Below are 16,372 nucleotides of genomic sequence, written 5' to 3'. Positions count from 1 at the left end.
CACAGCACTATTCTCTTTATGTCCAGAGTGAGCTCATTTTTAAGGAGACGGGAAAGATGAGCTCCGGAGAGGGCACCACACAGCTCAAGTCTGGGCATGGAGAGAATGCGTTTAGGGGCAACACGGGAGCGAGCCATCAGGAAGGCTAGATGTGAGCTGCCATCCCCTGTCACTGTTCTCATGTAGGCCACCGCGCCATAAGCCTGCTCTGACGCATCACAGAATATGTGAATCTCTCTCTCACTAACTGCCTCCATGATGTGCTTTGGGAGATACGGGCGAGGAAGCAGGACTTGTGCAAGGAACAGCAATTCCTCTTCCCAGGTTTTCCACTGCTGGAGTAGTTCTGGCGGAAGCTGCGGGTCATCCCATCCCCTCTGTTGATCCCAAAGGCGCCTCACCAGCATCTTGGCTCGGGTGGTGTACGGTAGGATAAAGCCAAGTGGGTCGTATTGGCTTGCGAGAACCTTATAAATATTCCGCATGGTGGGGGCGCCATAACTGATTTTGCGGTGTCTGTAACCCAAGGTGTCCGTGGGGAAGTGCCAGCTAAGGCCTAGAGTTGGCTCAGAGGTGTCTGATTTGTCTTGAGTGAGCCAAAGTTCTGCACTTGTGGATCTGAGGTCTTCAGGTAGGTGGCCAATGGTGCTGGGTTCATTACTGGCCCACTGGCGAAGGACAAATCCAGCAGAAGACAGGAGGGCTCTTAGCCTGTCCCACAGAGTGACGTAGCGGATCATCTCCTTCCGTGTGGTCCCTGGCGTGGCGCTGCAGAGCGAAGGTTGCACAGCATGGGCTGCAGGTTGTACCGAAGGGGAGGACCTGCCATTCATAAACGGCCACCGGTTCCTCGGGGTGCAGATCCCGCCACACAAACCGCAGGAGGGAACGATCTTCGGGAAGAAGGCGAATCTGGTGGAACATACCTTTAATGTCCCCACTGATGGCTACGGCATGCTCTCGAAAGCGAAGGAGGACACCAAGGAGCGATGCGCTCAGGGTGGGCCCAGGTAGAAGATGTTCGTTGAGGGCTTGGCCTTGGAACTGGAACGAACAGTTAAACACGAGGCGATCTTTGCCATTGTGGCTAACAAGGTGGTGAGGGATATACCATGACTCATCTGCTTGAGCAACCTCAGAGGGGGACACCTTAACCACCGAACCGGCCTGGACCAACTTCTCTATCTCCGCCCGGTAGATCTTAGCTCGTTCTGGATCTTTCTGGAGCCTTCTCTCCACACTTCTCAAACTGGGAACAACAGCGTTAGGGCTAGCTTTAAGGTGTGGCATGTTCTCGCGGCGAAGGAGGGGGGTGGCATAGCGTTGGATGCCCTCGACATCTACACGAACTGTCTTCTGCTCTAGCAGGCTAACTGCATAGTTATCTTCTCTTGAACGGGTAACCACCTTGCCTTCTGGCACCGGGACAACATCTACCTGCCATAGCTTCTCTACATGTTTGAGTAGCTCACTCACCTGGGGAGGAATGGCGGTCGTGAAGAGGCACTGTTGTGGCAGCGAAGAGGAACCTATAAGGCTGGAGGGACCCTGTAGTGTCCACCCTAACCTGGTGCGCATAGCGGCGGGACCACCCGGTGGACCAAGACGGACAGCTTCAGTTGGAGTGATGAGCTGTGGGTGGTCACTGCCAATCAGAAGGAGAGGTTTGACCTTCTTGAAGGACTGGAGAGGCAGGCCTCGGAGGTGTCTATACTTCCGCTGCAAGGACTCCACCGGGTAGCTGTGCTCGGCTAGGTCGATACGGGTGGCGGTGAAGGCGTTGCGGACTTTGTACTTCAGCCCAGGTTTGCCACCAGGGGAGATCTCGAATGAGACACATGATCCATACAGCGTTTGCACATCTTGCCTGATAGTGCGCAATGGAAGTGTCTCTGGAATGCCTTGAAGGTCAAGCTTCTGGGCAGCGGTGGGTAGCAGCATAGTCCTCTCTGACCCATCATCCAAAACTGCGTGAGTGCTCAAAGTCTTGCCATTATGGTGAAGGATGACTGGGACAACCTTTAACAGGACTTGGCCGCTCTCTGTAGGACGATCGAGGTACAGGACGCCCGTAGGATTCTCACCTTCTCGTGGAGGAGCAGACACTGAGCCATGTGGCTTTACGAACTTCGAATTCACATCGTGAAGGACCTGCAGATGACGACCCTGACACAGGCTGCAGGGTTTCTTGAGGGTACACTGTGCTGCCTGATGGGAGCGTGCGCAACGCCAGCACCTCTTGTTAGTCTTTATCCAGTCTGTGAGTTGTTCGCGACTCAGCTTGATGACCTCCTGACACTGACTCAGGTGATGGGCACGGTTATCGCAAAAGGCGCAGTAGGGTTGCTGCCTAGCTTTGTTTGGAGTGGTACCTAGTGACCTGGGTGAGCTCTCTCCACTGTGAAGAACCGCAACAGAGCGTCTGCTTGGTCTGACATCAGGCTTCTCTCTGGTGATCGCTGGAGTGGGCAAGCCGTCATAGTCCTGACACCAGGATTCATACTTTAACCAGGTAGCCAGGTCGTCCAGGGTGTAAGCCTGACCAGAATGGTTGTACATGCACCGACGGAAATCAGCCCTTTGCTCTGAAGGAAGCTTACTAAGGAGTCGAGCCACATGGGAGCCACACTGGAGTTCGACCTCCCCATCAGGGCCTAAAGTCTTCAGCATGCCCACGAGCGACTGGATGTGGAGAGAGAATCGCTCAAATGCGGCTGCATCCCCTCGGCGGATGTCAGGTGAGTCCATGACAGCAGCAATCCTTCTCAGGGCAAGCTGGTGGGGCTGCCCAAGCCTGTCGTTAAGAGCGTTCATAGTGTCACTGAAGGGCGTGGCAGAATGGAGGTAAGCGTCCGCTATCAACTTTGCTTCCTCCAGGTGTAGGTGATCTAACAAGACTTGGTACCTGAAGAGCTCTGAACTCTCCGGGGGCAATAAGTTCTCTAGCGCCATCTTTAGACGAGCAAATTCCCCAGGATCACGGCGTGAGAGCTTGGGAATGCTTGGACGAGGCCCCCTGTAGGTCAAGAAAGGAGTAGATGAGGACGGGGGTGGAGTTGGCAGTGGTTGCAATGGAGGGGGGTGTGCTCTCGGAGGCGGCGCTGGAGGGTAGGTGATCCTTGGCTGAGGAGAAGTGAACCCTGGCCTAGATTCATGTAGGGGGGTGATCTGACTCTCCTGTGCAGCCATAGACTCCCTCTTCAGATCCTGGAGCTCTTTCAGCATCGTATCGATGCGGTCCGCAACTGGACCCTGGCTGGAGACAGACTCCTCCTTGAACACAACAGGAGGAGGTGGTGGAGGCCAGTCCTCTTCCTCTTCAGCAGGGGGTGGCTGGAGATGAACAGCAGGGGCTCTGGGCGGTGGACTGAGCTGCAGACTCTCTGCACGGTCCAGCAACTGCAGCAAACTAGCATGAAGGGCCTGGAAATTAGCCAGCCCGGCTCTCATCTCGTCATGCGACTGCTGGAACAGGAACCTTTCACGCTGTATATCTTCTAACTCTGCTCTCAATGGTGTGACATGGCCGTGTGAGCGGTCATCAGAGGGGTCAGACGGAGGATGGTGGGAAGAACGGGTGTCGCCTCCTGTCTCACTTTCCTCCTGGTAACCTGCACCAAGCCCGGGGAAGTCAGTCTCATAAGCTTCATAGCGGAGGGGACGCCGTACATTACGCCGTGGGCGCGCACCAAGAGCTGAGAAGTTCTGAATATCATCCATCTTGTTAGGGTAGAAGCAGCTTACATCCGGCTCGAAGGACCATTAATGTTGGATAGATAGCTTGTACTGGAAGGACTGTAAGGTGCTAGTTCAGGTTTGCAGCTACCACTCCCCGGAGTGTCGGCCAGAACACTGCTCAAGGCCCGGATGAATGTTCAGAAGGGAGACAATGAAGACACCGAGGATAGTGCAGACTCTTGTATTGACTTCACACAGTTGAAGGTAACAGGGATTGTCAGAGGAGCAGGTATTGCATACAGGTTTAGGTGCGTGGGCATGGGTGTGTGTGTGTGGTCTCTGAACGGAACAGAAAGAAAATACTACATTACTAAAGTGTTCACAACAATATCTCCAGAGTACATCAACATAAACACAGGCGGGAAATAAACTAACATCCCCTTTAATACCATAGGCCATATATTACCCACGACTCACACATAGACCCCCTGAGAGAGCTAACCAGGTACACAGCTATGCCCAACCACACGGCAGGAAAGTTAGCTTAGCTTAGCTTAGCTTAGCACCCGCTAGCGGCACAGACAGAAACATAATCATTTCCCCCCTAACCTTGGTTACAGTCCCAAACACATCTTATTATCACATCCTCACACATCACCAACTTACGTTGCTCATTAACGCACACTTCTCACAGAATAACCAATTCTCTGCCAGTAATCTGGAGCAGAAAAGCTCAGGTGCTTTGCCCACGTCTCTCCCTGGACATAGTCTCTCATACAAAGCGGTGGGGTGACCTCTACTGGCCACTCTAAAAACTGCAGGTGAACTAACAACTGAACAGAATAAACCCATAACCACGGGGCCTTTTGTACAGTGGAGAAGTGCAGACTGTCCAGAAGCAATGTTTGCTAGACAATGCTGCCCTTACTACTTGCAGCGGGAGTTCTCAGTTGTGTTTTTGACCATCCAGCTGTGTGCTGACTCCGCGGCAGCGCTCAGCAAACTTCATGACATCATCACTGCATTAGAGACAACTCATTGAGATGCTGTTTTTATCGTTGCCGGTGACTTTAATACGTGCAACTTATGGACTCATACATCAGGGTACTTTTTGTTGATTACAGCTCTGCTTTCAATACTCTCATCCCACACAAACTCACTCACAAGCTGGCCACACTCGGCCTGCACCGCACCCTCTGTGACTGGCTACAAGACTGGCTTTTTGACTGGCAGGCCACTGTCAGGTTTGGTAACAGGACTTCAACCAGCATTATTACTAACACTGGTGTTCCACAGGGTTGTGTCCCCAGTCCCAACCTCTACACCCTGTACACCCACGACTGTGTCGCTTCCAACAAAGAGAGCCTCCAATAGGGATAACACCTTACTGAAGTTCACGGACGACACTTCAGTGATCAGTCACATCACTGGGGGGGACGAAGCGGCTTATAGAAGAGAGGTGGCCGGTCTGGTGTCATGGTGTGAGGACAGCAACCTCACCCTCAACACTGATAAGACTAAAGGCATGACAGTGGAAACGAGGAAGATGAGGAGGCCTCACCAGTGACTGTTTATCTCAATTTTAAATCCATGTAGACATTGAGGGTTCTCGGGAGGGGCCGTGCTAACACCTGCTGCTCTCTGGCAGCAGCACCATGCTCTCCCTTGTTTTAAATGCACTTTAGAACAACACGCAGCAACACTACACATGAGCGGGAGGAGGGAGGTATGGGGTCTTCACACACCCCCGTAAAACAACAGACTGTGAGAGAGTGTTCCAGGGAAAAGTAAAAACACAAGACAAGGACATAAGAAGCTAAGCAGGGAAGATAAGGGCAGGAGTGGAGAAAAGTGTGACCGCCTTCGCTGAGAGCCAAAAGTCTTATCGGTGTGGTCTATTAGCAACAGTTGAACCCACTGAAGAGATTAGGGGCTGCAGAGGGACGTAATACCAGGATACCCTCAAAAGGGTTCCTCTAGGACCCCTAAACAAATTAAAAGCCCCTCTGAAGCCTTCAGGTCCTTCATCCCCAAAAACTGAAAGGAAAAAAATTGGCAAAAGTACAGTGCAAGTACAAATAAACATTTTTACATTTAAAGACTTTGCAATTTAACAGTGATTTAAAGGCTGAAAGGATGCTGAGAGTGTGTGTTGAAATGAAAGTGTGCATGTTGTGAAATCCTTTTAATCATTGGTGATTCTGTAATCATGGGCGATCGTGGCTCAAGAGTTGGGAGTTCGCCTTGTAATCGGAAGGTTGCCGGTTCGAGCCCCGGCTTGGACAGTCTCGGTCGTTGTGTCCTTGGGCAAGACACTTCACCCGTTGCCTACTGGTGGTGGTCAGAGGGCCCGGTGGCGCCAGTGTCCGGCAGCCTCGCCTCTGTCAGTGCGCCCCAGGGTGGCTGTGGCTACAATGTAGCTGCCATCACCAGTATGGGTGGATGACTGGATGTGTAAAGCGCTTTGGGGTCCTTAGGGACTAGTAAAGTGCTATATAACTACAGGCCATTTACCATAAATATATTGTTGTGAACATTGCTGAAGCTGTGGGTTTTCAGACGGGTGAGAAAAACGACATCTCACTGATTCTGATCCGTCGGGTCCGCGCTTTGTGTTCACGTCTTTATGCAGAATCCGTGGACCTGCTCTCATTTACTGTTTTAGCTGTTTGGTGGTTGTTGAAATTTTTTGAGGTTTAACCTGAGATTCTGGTGATTCGGGCAAAATAAATGTATATTTAAAAAACGATTCAGGATTGTAATGAATCAATATTACGTTATCCAAGCTAGAATCGATTTTAATTGATGAATCAATCATCAAAACCCACCCCTAGTCTCCACCACACAAACGTCACGTACAAGTGGCCTCATACCACAACAAGTTACTTTAATATACAAAATTCAGTAAAGCAAGCACAGGAAAGGTTTTTGTGTTGTTTTTGCTCACAGGCTTTCGAGCGTTTTCCTTATAAAACGCCGTTTTTACCGTTTCTTCCTGCAGTAAATATAAACAACGACAGTATTCAGGAAGAAAACCAAACATTGCAGATATTTTATCATAACTCTGGTTTTACGTGGCCGATCAACACAATTTAAAAACTGGTATAAAGTCCACACTTTTTCCGTCAGTTGTTCCGTCTGTCCTGCTCACATCTCCAATGGTTGTACACGTTGTCATTAACGTGGCTTCACTCCACATCAGCCGCTTTGCTAAAACACCGATGTCGGTACAAAAGGACGCTGTCAGAGCCTGACAACGACGTTGATTAGCTGCGTATATATGAATGTGAATTGCATCATTGGCTGGACTGTGGGATAAGGTGGCATCGTTCTGATCCCATATGGGAGCAGCCAGTCACTGACTAACACTGCAAAACAGAATTGTTAGTTTTAATTTTAATTTCAATTCAGGGTAGATTTTTTTTTGTGCGCAACGTAGATTTTCTGTGCACAGTGACCGTGCCAGCAGTGCCCAATTGTGCACGCGCGCAGCTTAGAGGGAACATTGCTCAGCACCCCACAGTGTTATTGCCATCACCTGGCCAACAACACTCACAAGTGACCTAACCAAAGTAGCCAAATCCTCCACAGCACTAAAGGTCACAGCACAAAACATTCAACCACATGAGGGCCGCATTTGGCATCCACTAACATTGATATTTTAACAGTGCACATATGGTGTACACCCTATGCCAACTGTCAAGGGATTTCTTTAAATCAACTCGTAGTTCTTCAGCTAAGACACCTGAGTTAGAAAACACAAACACTGCAGTTGCCTTTACATGCGTGGGCAGTCACTCTGAGACCTGCGTCTCATCGCTCTGCGCTCTTTATTTATACATGTCTGTATGTCTGTGTGTGTGTAAATAGCTTCTTATTCTAAGAACTGAGCTGAGGTTCCCCTTTTTCTAATTCTGTATGCTCTTACAAAAAGAGGAAGCTATCAGTTGTTTATCACACAAAAGTACATCAAAAGTCACGTAGACGTTTGCCTAGTGATTAAATAAAAGAATACATTTCATGAAGCTGATCACATTATATAAAAACAATATTCTTTTGACACCAACTTAAAAAGGCCTTCCTGCCTCAGCCATAAGACCATAATTCACAAATGGCCTCAAACCTCCTGTCAAGTGTGGTGCCACTGATTTACTGGTATGCAATTAAACTTTACCTACCTACTTTTCGGTGGCGTGCCAGGCTCGAGGCACCTTTAAACGCCAAATCAAGAGTAGACAGCAGACCAGAAATACAGTCTCCTATCACACTCTGAAGCGTACCCCCACCCAGGATAACCACCAAACGCAACAAATTAAAACAACAAAGCAAAGCAACAAACAAGTGCTTCGAAGGAAGGGCAGCACAGCCACCCAGCTGAAACACACTTACTAAAGGTGTCATGGTCCGCGGCCCGGTGTCCGAGGAGCTGATGGGATGCCCACGTCCATGGGTGTGGCTGTTAACTCCACACCTGCATCCCATCTCAGGCGATTATCAGGTGGACTATTTGATCCAGCCCAGCCAGCTGCTCCACGCCAGCCCGTTAGTCGTCTCACAGCGGTAACAGCTCGGCGTGTTTTTTTGAGCCACCTGCCTGTCCACCTGCCCGTCTGGAGCTTGGATTGCCTCTGGTACCAATCACCTCTACTTTCCTGGAGCTCCCCCGCGGACCCTGACCCCTCCCTCTGGCTCCCACGGCCCTGCTTTGACTCCTCCCACAGTCCCGATTGCTGCATTCCTGCGTAACTCATCCCCCGGTCCCTTGGTTTTTCTAGTTTCTCGCGTGTTTTCCTTTGACCTTTGACCCTTCCGGAACACCTTTAGTTGAAATAAAGTTTATTTTTCATACTCCTGTGCGTGTTGTCTCTGCTTCTGGGTCCAGCTTGTGTACTGAACTTCGGTTCATGACAAAAGGGAGTTTGCCCAATTACAGTGAACACCATCACTCACCCACTTAAAAGTAAAACAAAAACTGATATTCAGTCTTCACAAAAATATCCAAATGATCCTGGACGAGTCCCCACTTATATTGCCACCGGGGTCGAAAGCCTCATCATAAATAAGGAGACGAACACCAGAACTTAGGTGAGAAGAGATTTTAATCTTAAAATTCATTGCAAGTTGGTTAAAATGGCTGGTAAAGCAAGGGCTAGTGAGTCTCCCTAAAAGCCTGCCTCAGGTATCCTTTTATGCACACCCGACTAGGTGTGGTCAATTTGCAATAGCTGAACCCACTGAAGAGATTAGGGGCTGCAGAGGAACGTAACACCAGGATTTACTCTAACATGTTTTACTCAACAGTCCAGCAACGAGAAGCTCAGAGCCCCTGCCTGAAGTAGTGGGTGGGAAAACAGGATGATGAGTCACAGATACATGATTAGTTTTAGGTGCATGGGCCAAAGGCGCGAGCCTGCAGTGCGCTCCACCCAGGTGGAGCAATGCAGGAGAGAGAGAGAGAGAGAGAGAAAGAGGAAAAAAGTCTGTCTGGGTCTTTGGTTGCTTATTAGGCTGGTGTGAAAAATTGCCACCACACCACTGTTTGTTTGTCAAACTTAGATTCAGGAGGAACAATGCGGTTATTGTCTTGGGTCTAGATGCTGAGACCAGAGAGTTTCTCTCTAAGCTTTTTAGATTCTGAGAAGGCATCTTACTGCATCCCTCAGGGGATCCTTTGGCGTGTCTTTTGGAAATATTGGGTATTAAAGCTGTTTTAGGTTATTAGCTCCCTAGAGAACCACAATGAGACCTTAGTTTGCATTGCTGGCAATAAGTCAGATTCATTCCTGGTGGGTATCTGCCAGTGCTGTCCCGTTGTGATTGTCATTCTGTTAATTATTTCTTTGTCTAGAATCCGGCCCAGGGGTAAATGGTGTTTAGCTTTGCGACCTCAGGATTTTGTCTCTGCTTTTTGCAGGGGTTGTTGACTTTCTTAAGCATGACCTCCAGTTTTATCTAGGGCAATTTTAAGCCAATGTAAATCAGCTGGAATAGGAATTGGCACCTCTGGGTCTGAGGCCATGGTTCTCATTTGAAAAAGAGTAGAGTGTGTACTTTGTGATGGGAATGAGTTTCTATAGGACAGGATTGTCCAATCCCAGTCCTCAAGAGCTACCTTCCTGCAGCTTTTAGATGTATCCTTGTTCCAACTCACCTGAATCAAATGAATGGCTTGTTATCAGGCCTTTGCCAAACTTGATGGCATGCTGAAGAGATAGTTTGATTCAGCTGTGTTGGAGTAGGGATGCATCTTAAAGCTGCAGAATTGTAGCTCTCGAGGGCTGGGATTGGACACCCCCACTCAGTTTTATTTAGGCAGTACCAAATGACAACAACAGTTGGCTCAAGGCAATCCATATTGTAAGGTAAAGGCCTGACCATGATACAGTGAAAACGTAAAAAGACGGGACTCTCCTCAGCTCTTTCTGGGACAGTGGCGCGGCTGCCCCTCTGTTGGTCTTCCTTGGTCTCTTGTGTTCTGGGGGCCTCTGGATGTCTGGAGTTTTGATCTCCTCCATACCTGCTTCATGCCCTGGAGGACGGGGCTGTGGCCCCCCCACACCCTCTAGCAGATCATTACATGAAGGAACCTTTTAAAAAACAAGCGCGTCCATGCTCACAGGTGTACACACGGGTGATCACACCCACAAACTACACCCTTTTTGGCTCCTACCTCAAAGCACACTGTGTTCTGTTGATCTTATGTGCTGCACAATAATGTTTAATATTTAGTATTTACTGTCATATTCCCATATATCATTGTGATGTTGTTTATTCTATTACTCTTGTTCTCTTCTGCTTGTTTTCTTTTTTCTTTCTCAACAGGTGATCCAGGTGATTGATATATGCATTTTTTTTCTTCCGTTCTGTTGGTTTTTGTCTTTTGCCCTTCTCCCCCGTCCCTCTTCTCAGCTGTTTCTCTTTCCCTCTTTCTTTCTCCCCTTCTTTCCCCCAGTCAAGTCTGTCCCGTATTCAGTAAGTGAAAATAAAATAAACAATAAAAGGTGAATCAAATGGACCATTACGGCAAGGCTGGGATGGTCAATTTGGTAAAGTAAATCCGTTGGGCATCTTTCTTTGCCTTTAGACAATAATTCTGATGGCAAAAGAGCCAAACGGGACAGGCAAAAATAAAAAATAAAAAAAAAGAAAACATAAAGAGACCAACAGCTGTATGACCCCCTGTGAGCAAGTTCTTTGGTAACAGGGAGAACTTAAAAAGAAATAAGAATGACAAATGATTGTTTTAAAACTCATGTAATGAGCAGCATAATTTCTATTTTCTGTCCTATTCATCACATATTTCATAATATAAGCTTATATAAGCAGAGAGAGAAGATATGGAAACTATAGAAAACTTTAGAAAAGGACTGTGCTGTAACTCAGATGGTGGATACATTATTGAAATCTAATAGGTAACATTATTGTAATGTTGTAAATGTAATAAAGTTTTTTTTATATAGCACCAAACCACAGCAACAGTCATCTCATGCATTGACAAAGCATCATTATTTAATGTGAACATATGTTAAGCAAAGTTAGCACATTATAACTTAATTTCCCACCTCATCCAATGGCAGCAACCTTTCTCTCATTGTTTTTTTGTTTTTGTTTTGTTTTTCAATTTTGAATCTATAGTTTTCAGTCACATGACTGACTCACACATGGAATGTCCAGTAGAATAAAAATCTCACCTGTCCCAAATCAAGACCACTCAGATCATCTGTTCATGGAAAAAAAGCTACGATACAAGGAGAAACTACACATTTTGGGGACTCGTGATCCATATTCTCCCCCAGCAACTGTCCCACAGCCCCTGTTTGGTGACATCTACATGTATCTTGCAGAGAATCCTTCACCTCACACTGCTGCCTGAATAAAAGCTTTCAACTGCAGACCTGTAAGGCTGGGTTATTTAAGGTATGCTCACATGTTGACGCTATAATCTATGCCATTTTGGCAGCTGTAAATAAACAAAGTACAGCTATATATATATCACAAAGTCACAAAAATCACCTCAAGGCGATTTACGTAATGGGGTGAATACCATACAATATACAAAAGGTCTGTGATCAAACTATTTAAGACGTTTTGTTGATTGAAAATTCACCAAATTATTCAAGATAGCAGAGAACAACTTTACCAACACAAAGCACCTTTAGTTTTCCAAAGTGCTGAATTTATTTGCACAACTTGGAACTGAAAGAAAACCCTCTAGGACACCTGCAGTAATTCCAAGGCTAAACTGCAGGTTCAGAAGTAGGACAGATGTAGGCCAATTACATCTAATTAAAAATTGCTGCAATTTCTTTGCCTGAGCAGTGCTTGAGATAGAGTGGCTGTACACAGATTACAGGGTTACACAAATGTGACACTCTTTCCTGTTTTACCAAAGCATGTAATCATTTGAGAGAATTATAAAGAATTATGTTCCTTTAGTAAACAGCAGCAAACAATTCCTCACGTGTGTCATTTGACAACTGTATGGTTTTCAATAAAAATTCAAAAGTCAAGTCAGTAACAGAAGGAGTTATCCAGAATTGCAGTACGGTACTTTGAGGTTTGTATGCTTGTAAGCGTGGTGTATACTCTGACTAACACTCTACTTCGATCGCAGCCTTCAGTCTCGGCTGTATGACTGAGTATTTCAGTCGACAGCAAAGATAATATATGAGCACAGGTCTGATGCTTTGATCTCTGATACCATAAATCAGTGAACTCAGACATCTGGGGAAAAGGAAAATACAAACATAAAAAACATTCTGGATGCGCACAAACACTATCCTTGTTAAAACTCTTGCAAGTGCTGTGAGTAGTGGGTTACAAATGGTTGAAGAAAGACTGAGACCCAGCTGCACCAGATGTAGCAGCAGTGTGTTACAAGCCTTACGCGCTGAAGCTTTATCTGTGGAGGCCGACCTGGCTGCTACTATAACACCAATATAAGAGCATGTGATTGCCACACTTGCTGAAATAAACAGAGCACATGTGAAGGCTTTGTCGTAATTATCAGACATAGACCCACCAGACATTGCTATTTCAGAGCAAAAGTCTTTCATCTGCAGACTATCAAGGGCTTCAAAAGGAAACTCTAACAGCAGAAGAACTCGAGTCAAGATATTTAGTGAACCGATGGCCCAGATCACAATGATGGCCACACCTGTGTTGGTGATAGTGATGATGCTAGCATGCCTCAGTGGGTAGCACACGGCGACATATCTCTCCAGAGACATCACCACCAGCGTGACAGGAGAGACCACAGTCGTAAGATTGGCAAGCATGGTGAGAAAACCACATACAGGATATGTTAGTGTTATCCTACAAGCAGCAATAATATACAATAACTGACTCAGTGCCATCTGTACTGTGTCTGCAAACAGAAGGTTATACAGGAGAATGTATCGCGACGTCTCACAGAACAAAGCTTTGCTCCTTAAAGTAAAAAGCATGATTCCATTAATGCAGAGAAATAAACAACATGGCAGTGTAGTCAGAGTGGAAAATAAAACTCTTTCCAAAACCCCTTGATACTGCTGGTTAGCAGAAACATTGGTCAGAGACAGATTTGCAAGTAACATTTCAATAAAGAAATTCAGTTTTTAACATCTTCAGTGGAAATAAAACACAAAAAAGTATTCCAACATTTAAAACAGAAAGATCCACAGAGCTCTTTTCAGGTCATCCTCCTCCTGCAGGAAATCAATAGGTTAGAGGGCTGTGGCTGCTTTCAGCTAAACGGCACTGGACAGCAAGATTTTCTTACCCACACATTGTGTATATACGCTCTGTAGTCACACCTTTTCATGTGACTATCACATGTCTGCATTATTTTTTTCCAGTTTCCTTACAACCCCCCTCCTCGCCCCAGGAACATGATAACGTGAACATTATAGTATAGGAGTAATATATTAATAGCCTGTTATGTTGATTCCATATTGTTTAAAGCATTTTCTTCTCACTTGCCATAACATATTCAGAGCATATTTGCACTGCACAAGACACTTACAAAATGTGGATTGCACAACACTGGACATTATATCTCTTCATTTCCAGTTAATACTTGTACAGCTGCTGTCATGTGTGTATAATATATATACTACACACTATCATATATATATATCATTACTTATATATTATGCATATATTTGGTGGTTTGTGTTTGGATTAATGGGACACTTCTTTATGTAATATAACATTAAAAATAAACACACCAGCACGCCCCCAGGACCCCAAACGTATTATCCTATCATAGCTCTGGTGTGTGCTTACCGTAGGTGTGGGCTGTGTGTGGTGCCTGTCGCGTATCTTGACTGTTCTCTACAGGACTGCGCTCTTCTGGACAGAGATCTCCGATGTTATTCCCGGGATCTGCTGGAGCCACTCGCCTAGCTTGGGAGTCACCGCACCTAGTGCTCCGATTACCACGGGGACCACCTTACCTTCACCCTCCACATCCTCTCGAGCTCTTCTCTGAGCCCTTGGTATTTCTCCAGCTTCTCGTGTTCCTTCTTCCTGATATTGCTGTCATTCGGAACCGCTACATACAATGACTCACCCTGAAACTCTGGCTGATTGGGACCCACACCCAGTTTCACACCTTGGCTCAGGCGATTAGAGGATCATCAGGGGTCCTTTTGTCCCTCTGTGGGGGGAAACTCCCACTAGGTTTATATCTGGGACTCTCCACCATTTGACCTTAGAACTGAAGAAGCTTCTCGGATGAGAGGTGAAACGTCTTCAAGTAACTTAAAGAAGTCCAGACGCTTTTCTTTGCAAGCTCCTTAAACTTTATAAGTCTTATCCTCTCCTGTGCTAAAGTTTAGAATGGCTAGCATTAGCTACATGTGGTAGTGCAAAATGAGCATCACATCATCCAGTACAAGTGACTAGCACAAATGCTTTGCTTTGTTAGAATTGTTATTGTAAATGAAATGTTATTTACCTCGAAATGTCTTTTACAACAGCTTGCAAGTCCACCATGCAACGCACCATATGTGAATTTGCCCGGGTTAGTTAAGTGGGAACTTGAAATCAGAAGTTACAGTGGAAATAAAATAAGTTATCTATTCAATTTCTTTAAGTAATTACAACTTGAATTTTATTTTGAGCCCACTGACATTGGGATTTAATTTGAAATTACATATAAAATGAATTTAATGTAATTTCCAACATTATTAATTCAACACAACCCCAAAAAAGAAAGTTTGCAACTTAGAAGGTCTACCTTAATCAATAAATTAGAATTTTTATGTTGCAGCCATGGATTTAATCAAGTGGAGGTAAAAGGCCTGGTGAATTACTTTTTAGAGTGAAGCATTTTTGGTTGGCACTGTTCAACAAATAATCAACACATATGCACCAAATTTCTCAGATGTTAGCTGTTACATGTTAATATACTTCAGCATGGAGCTATTTTTATATATCTAATATGAGATATAAGTAGTTGTGCAGTTTACCTGTCAAATAAATCTGAGGATAAGGGTTTTCCTCTTGTTTTTATACGGTTTTAAATTTCAATGTAACTGTTTATGAGTTTTTTCTATTGAGCATACTTAAAAGGCCCAGTAGTAGTCAACTAGTTGGATCACTCAGATTTGACGCACTAGTAAATCAACGCCCATGGGATCCATTAAGGACACTGAAGTGAACTTTTCTCGATTTGCCTTTGACTTCTTGTTAACTTTCCCATAATTTGTCTCTGCTGGGATGCACATCATCTGTTCCCCACGAAAACTGCTAATCATTACCCATGGGATTCATTAATCATGTCAATATTTACTAAAAGCATTAATTAGTTAGGTTCTGAATATTTAATGTAATTAAATGAGTTATCAGGAGACTTTGTTAGATGGGAGCTTTCTCTCTGCGGTACCTCTGAGTGGTTTCAGCCACTGAAAAACAACAATGCCACAACAACAACATTTAGACTTAGCACATTAGGAAAATGGCAGTGGTTAATTAAGAAAACAGGAGCAAAGACACAGTAAAAAAAAAGAAAACTGCTGATGTTGATGATGAAATCCAAGAGAGGAAAAACTCGTGGATACAGACAAAAACTGATTTATATTTTTCTTCTAATATATTTTCTACAGTTAAAAAAATGTAAAGGTACAACCAACTCTTGCTTCTTTGCCATTGTCTATTTATCATTAATACCAAAACCAGTAAAGCCACCCATAGCCAAAAAAGACTAAAAACACTACACTGTCAAGCACTGTGACACACATTGTAACATATGACGTGCAGTTTTCGGTTTGGATCCATGCACATATTAAAACTTACACTTTCCTTTTCGTCACTTTTGTTTTGAATTTTTTCAAGTGACAGGATCATCTGTGGACATGATGATTGGGAGACTTCTGTGTTTTTGGTGGGGGGTGGGGGTGTCTTTGTGTTGTAAGTTAACTCAAGGGCACTATGATTAATTAACAACTTCATTCACACACTTGAGCTGATATGCAACCAGATATCATGACAAAGCATGTAATTGACACGCCTGTCCACCATGTCCATTTCATGCTTTACCTCTCCAAAACATGAAAAGTAAACACATGTGGAAGCTACAGTAAGCTGCAATACCAACAGAGGGAGATACTAATTTTCAAGCCAACATAGAAATAATCACAGGAAAGTGTTTAAACAGACATTATTAACACACACACACACACACACACACACACACACACACACACACACA

The 16,372-nt window shown here is 45.3% G+C and overlaps 2 protein-coding genes across 2 annotated transcripts; both read right to left on the bottom strand.

Annotated features, from left to right (window-relative positions):
• Nucleotides 1-657: 657 nt before the first annotated feature.
• LOC121812279 lies at nt 658-4,545 on the bottom strand. Its single transcript, XM_042213964.1, has 2 exons — nt 4,345-4,545; nt 658-4,017 (listed from the first exon to the last, which is right to left on the bottom strand). The coding sequence occupies exon 2, from the start codon at nt 3,718-3,720 to the stop codon at nt 658-660; it is 3,063 nt and encodes a 1,020-aa protein (XP_042069898.1). The 5' UTR covers nt 3,721-4,017; nt 4,345-4,545.
• A 7,294-nt stretch (nt 4,546-11,839) lies between these two features.
• On the bottom strand, nt 11,840-13,540 carry LOC121812281 (odorant receptor 131-2-like). The gene has a single exon (XM_042213978.1). The coding sequence runs from the start codon at nt 13,251-13,253 to the stop codon at nt 12,270-12,272; it is 984 nt and encodes a 327-aa protein (XP_042069912.1). The 5' UTR covers nt 13,254-13,540; the 3' UTR covers nt 11,840-12,269.
• Nucleotides 13,541-16,372: the final 2,832 nt, after the last annotated feature.

This window comes from Haplochromis burtoni, unplaced genomic scaffold (genome assembly GCF_018398535.1).
Source record: "Haplochromis burtoni strain Fernald_Lab_line unplaced genomic scaffold, NCSU_Asbu1 Contig_505, whole genome shotgun sequence".
Lineage (NCBI taxonomy): Eukaryota > Metazoa > Chordata > Actinopteri > Cichliformes > Cichlidae > Haplochromis > Haplochromis burtoni.
This window is presented reverse-complemented; position numbering and strand designations above follow the sequence as displayed.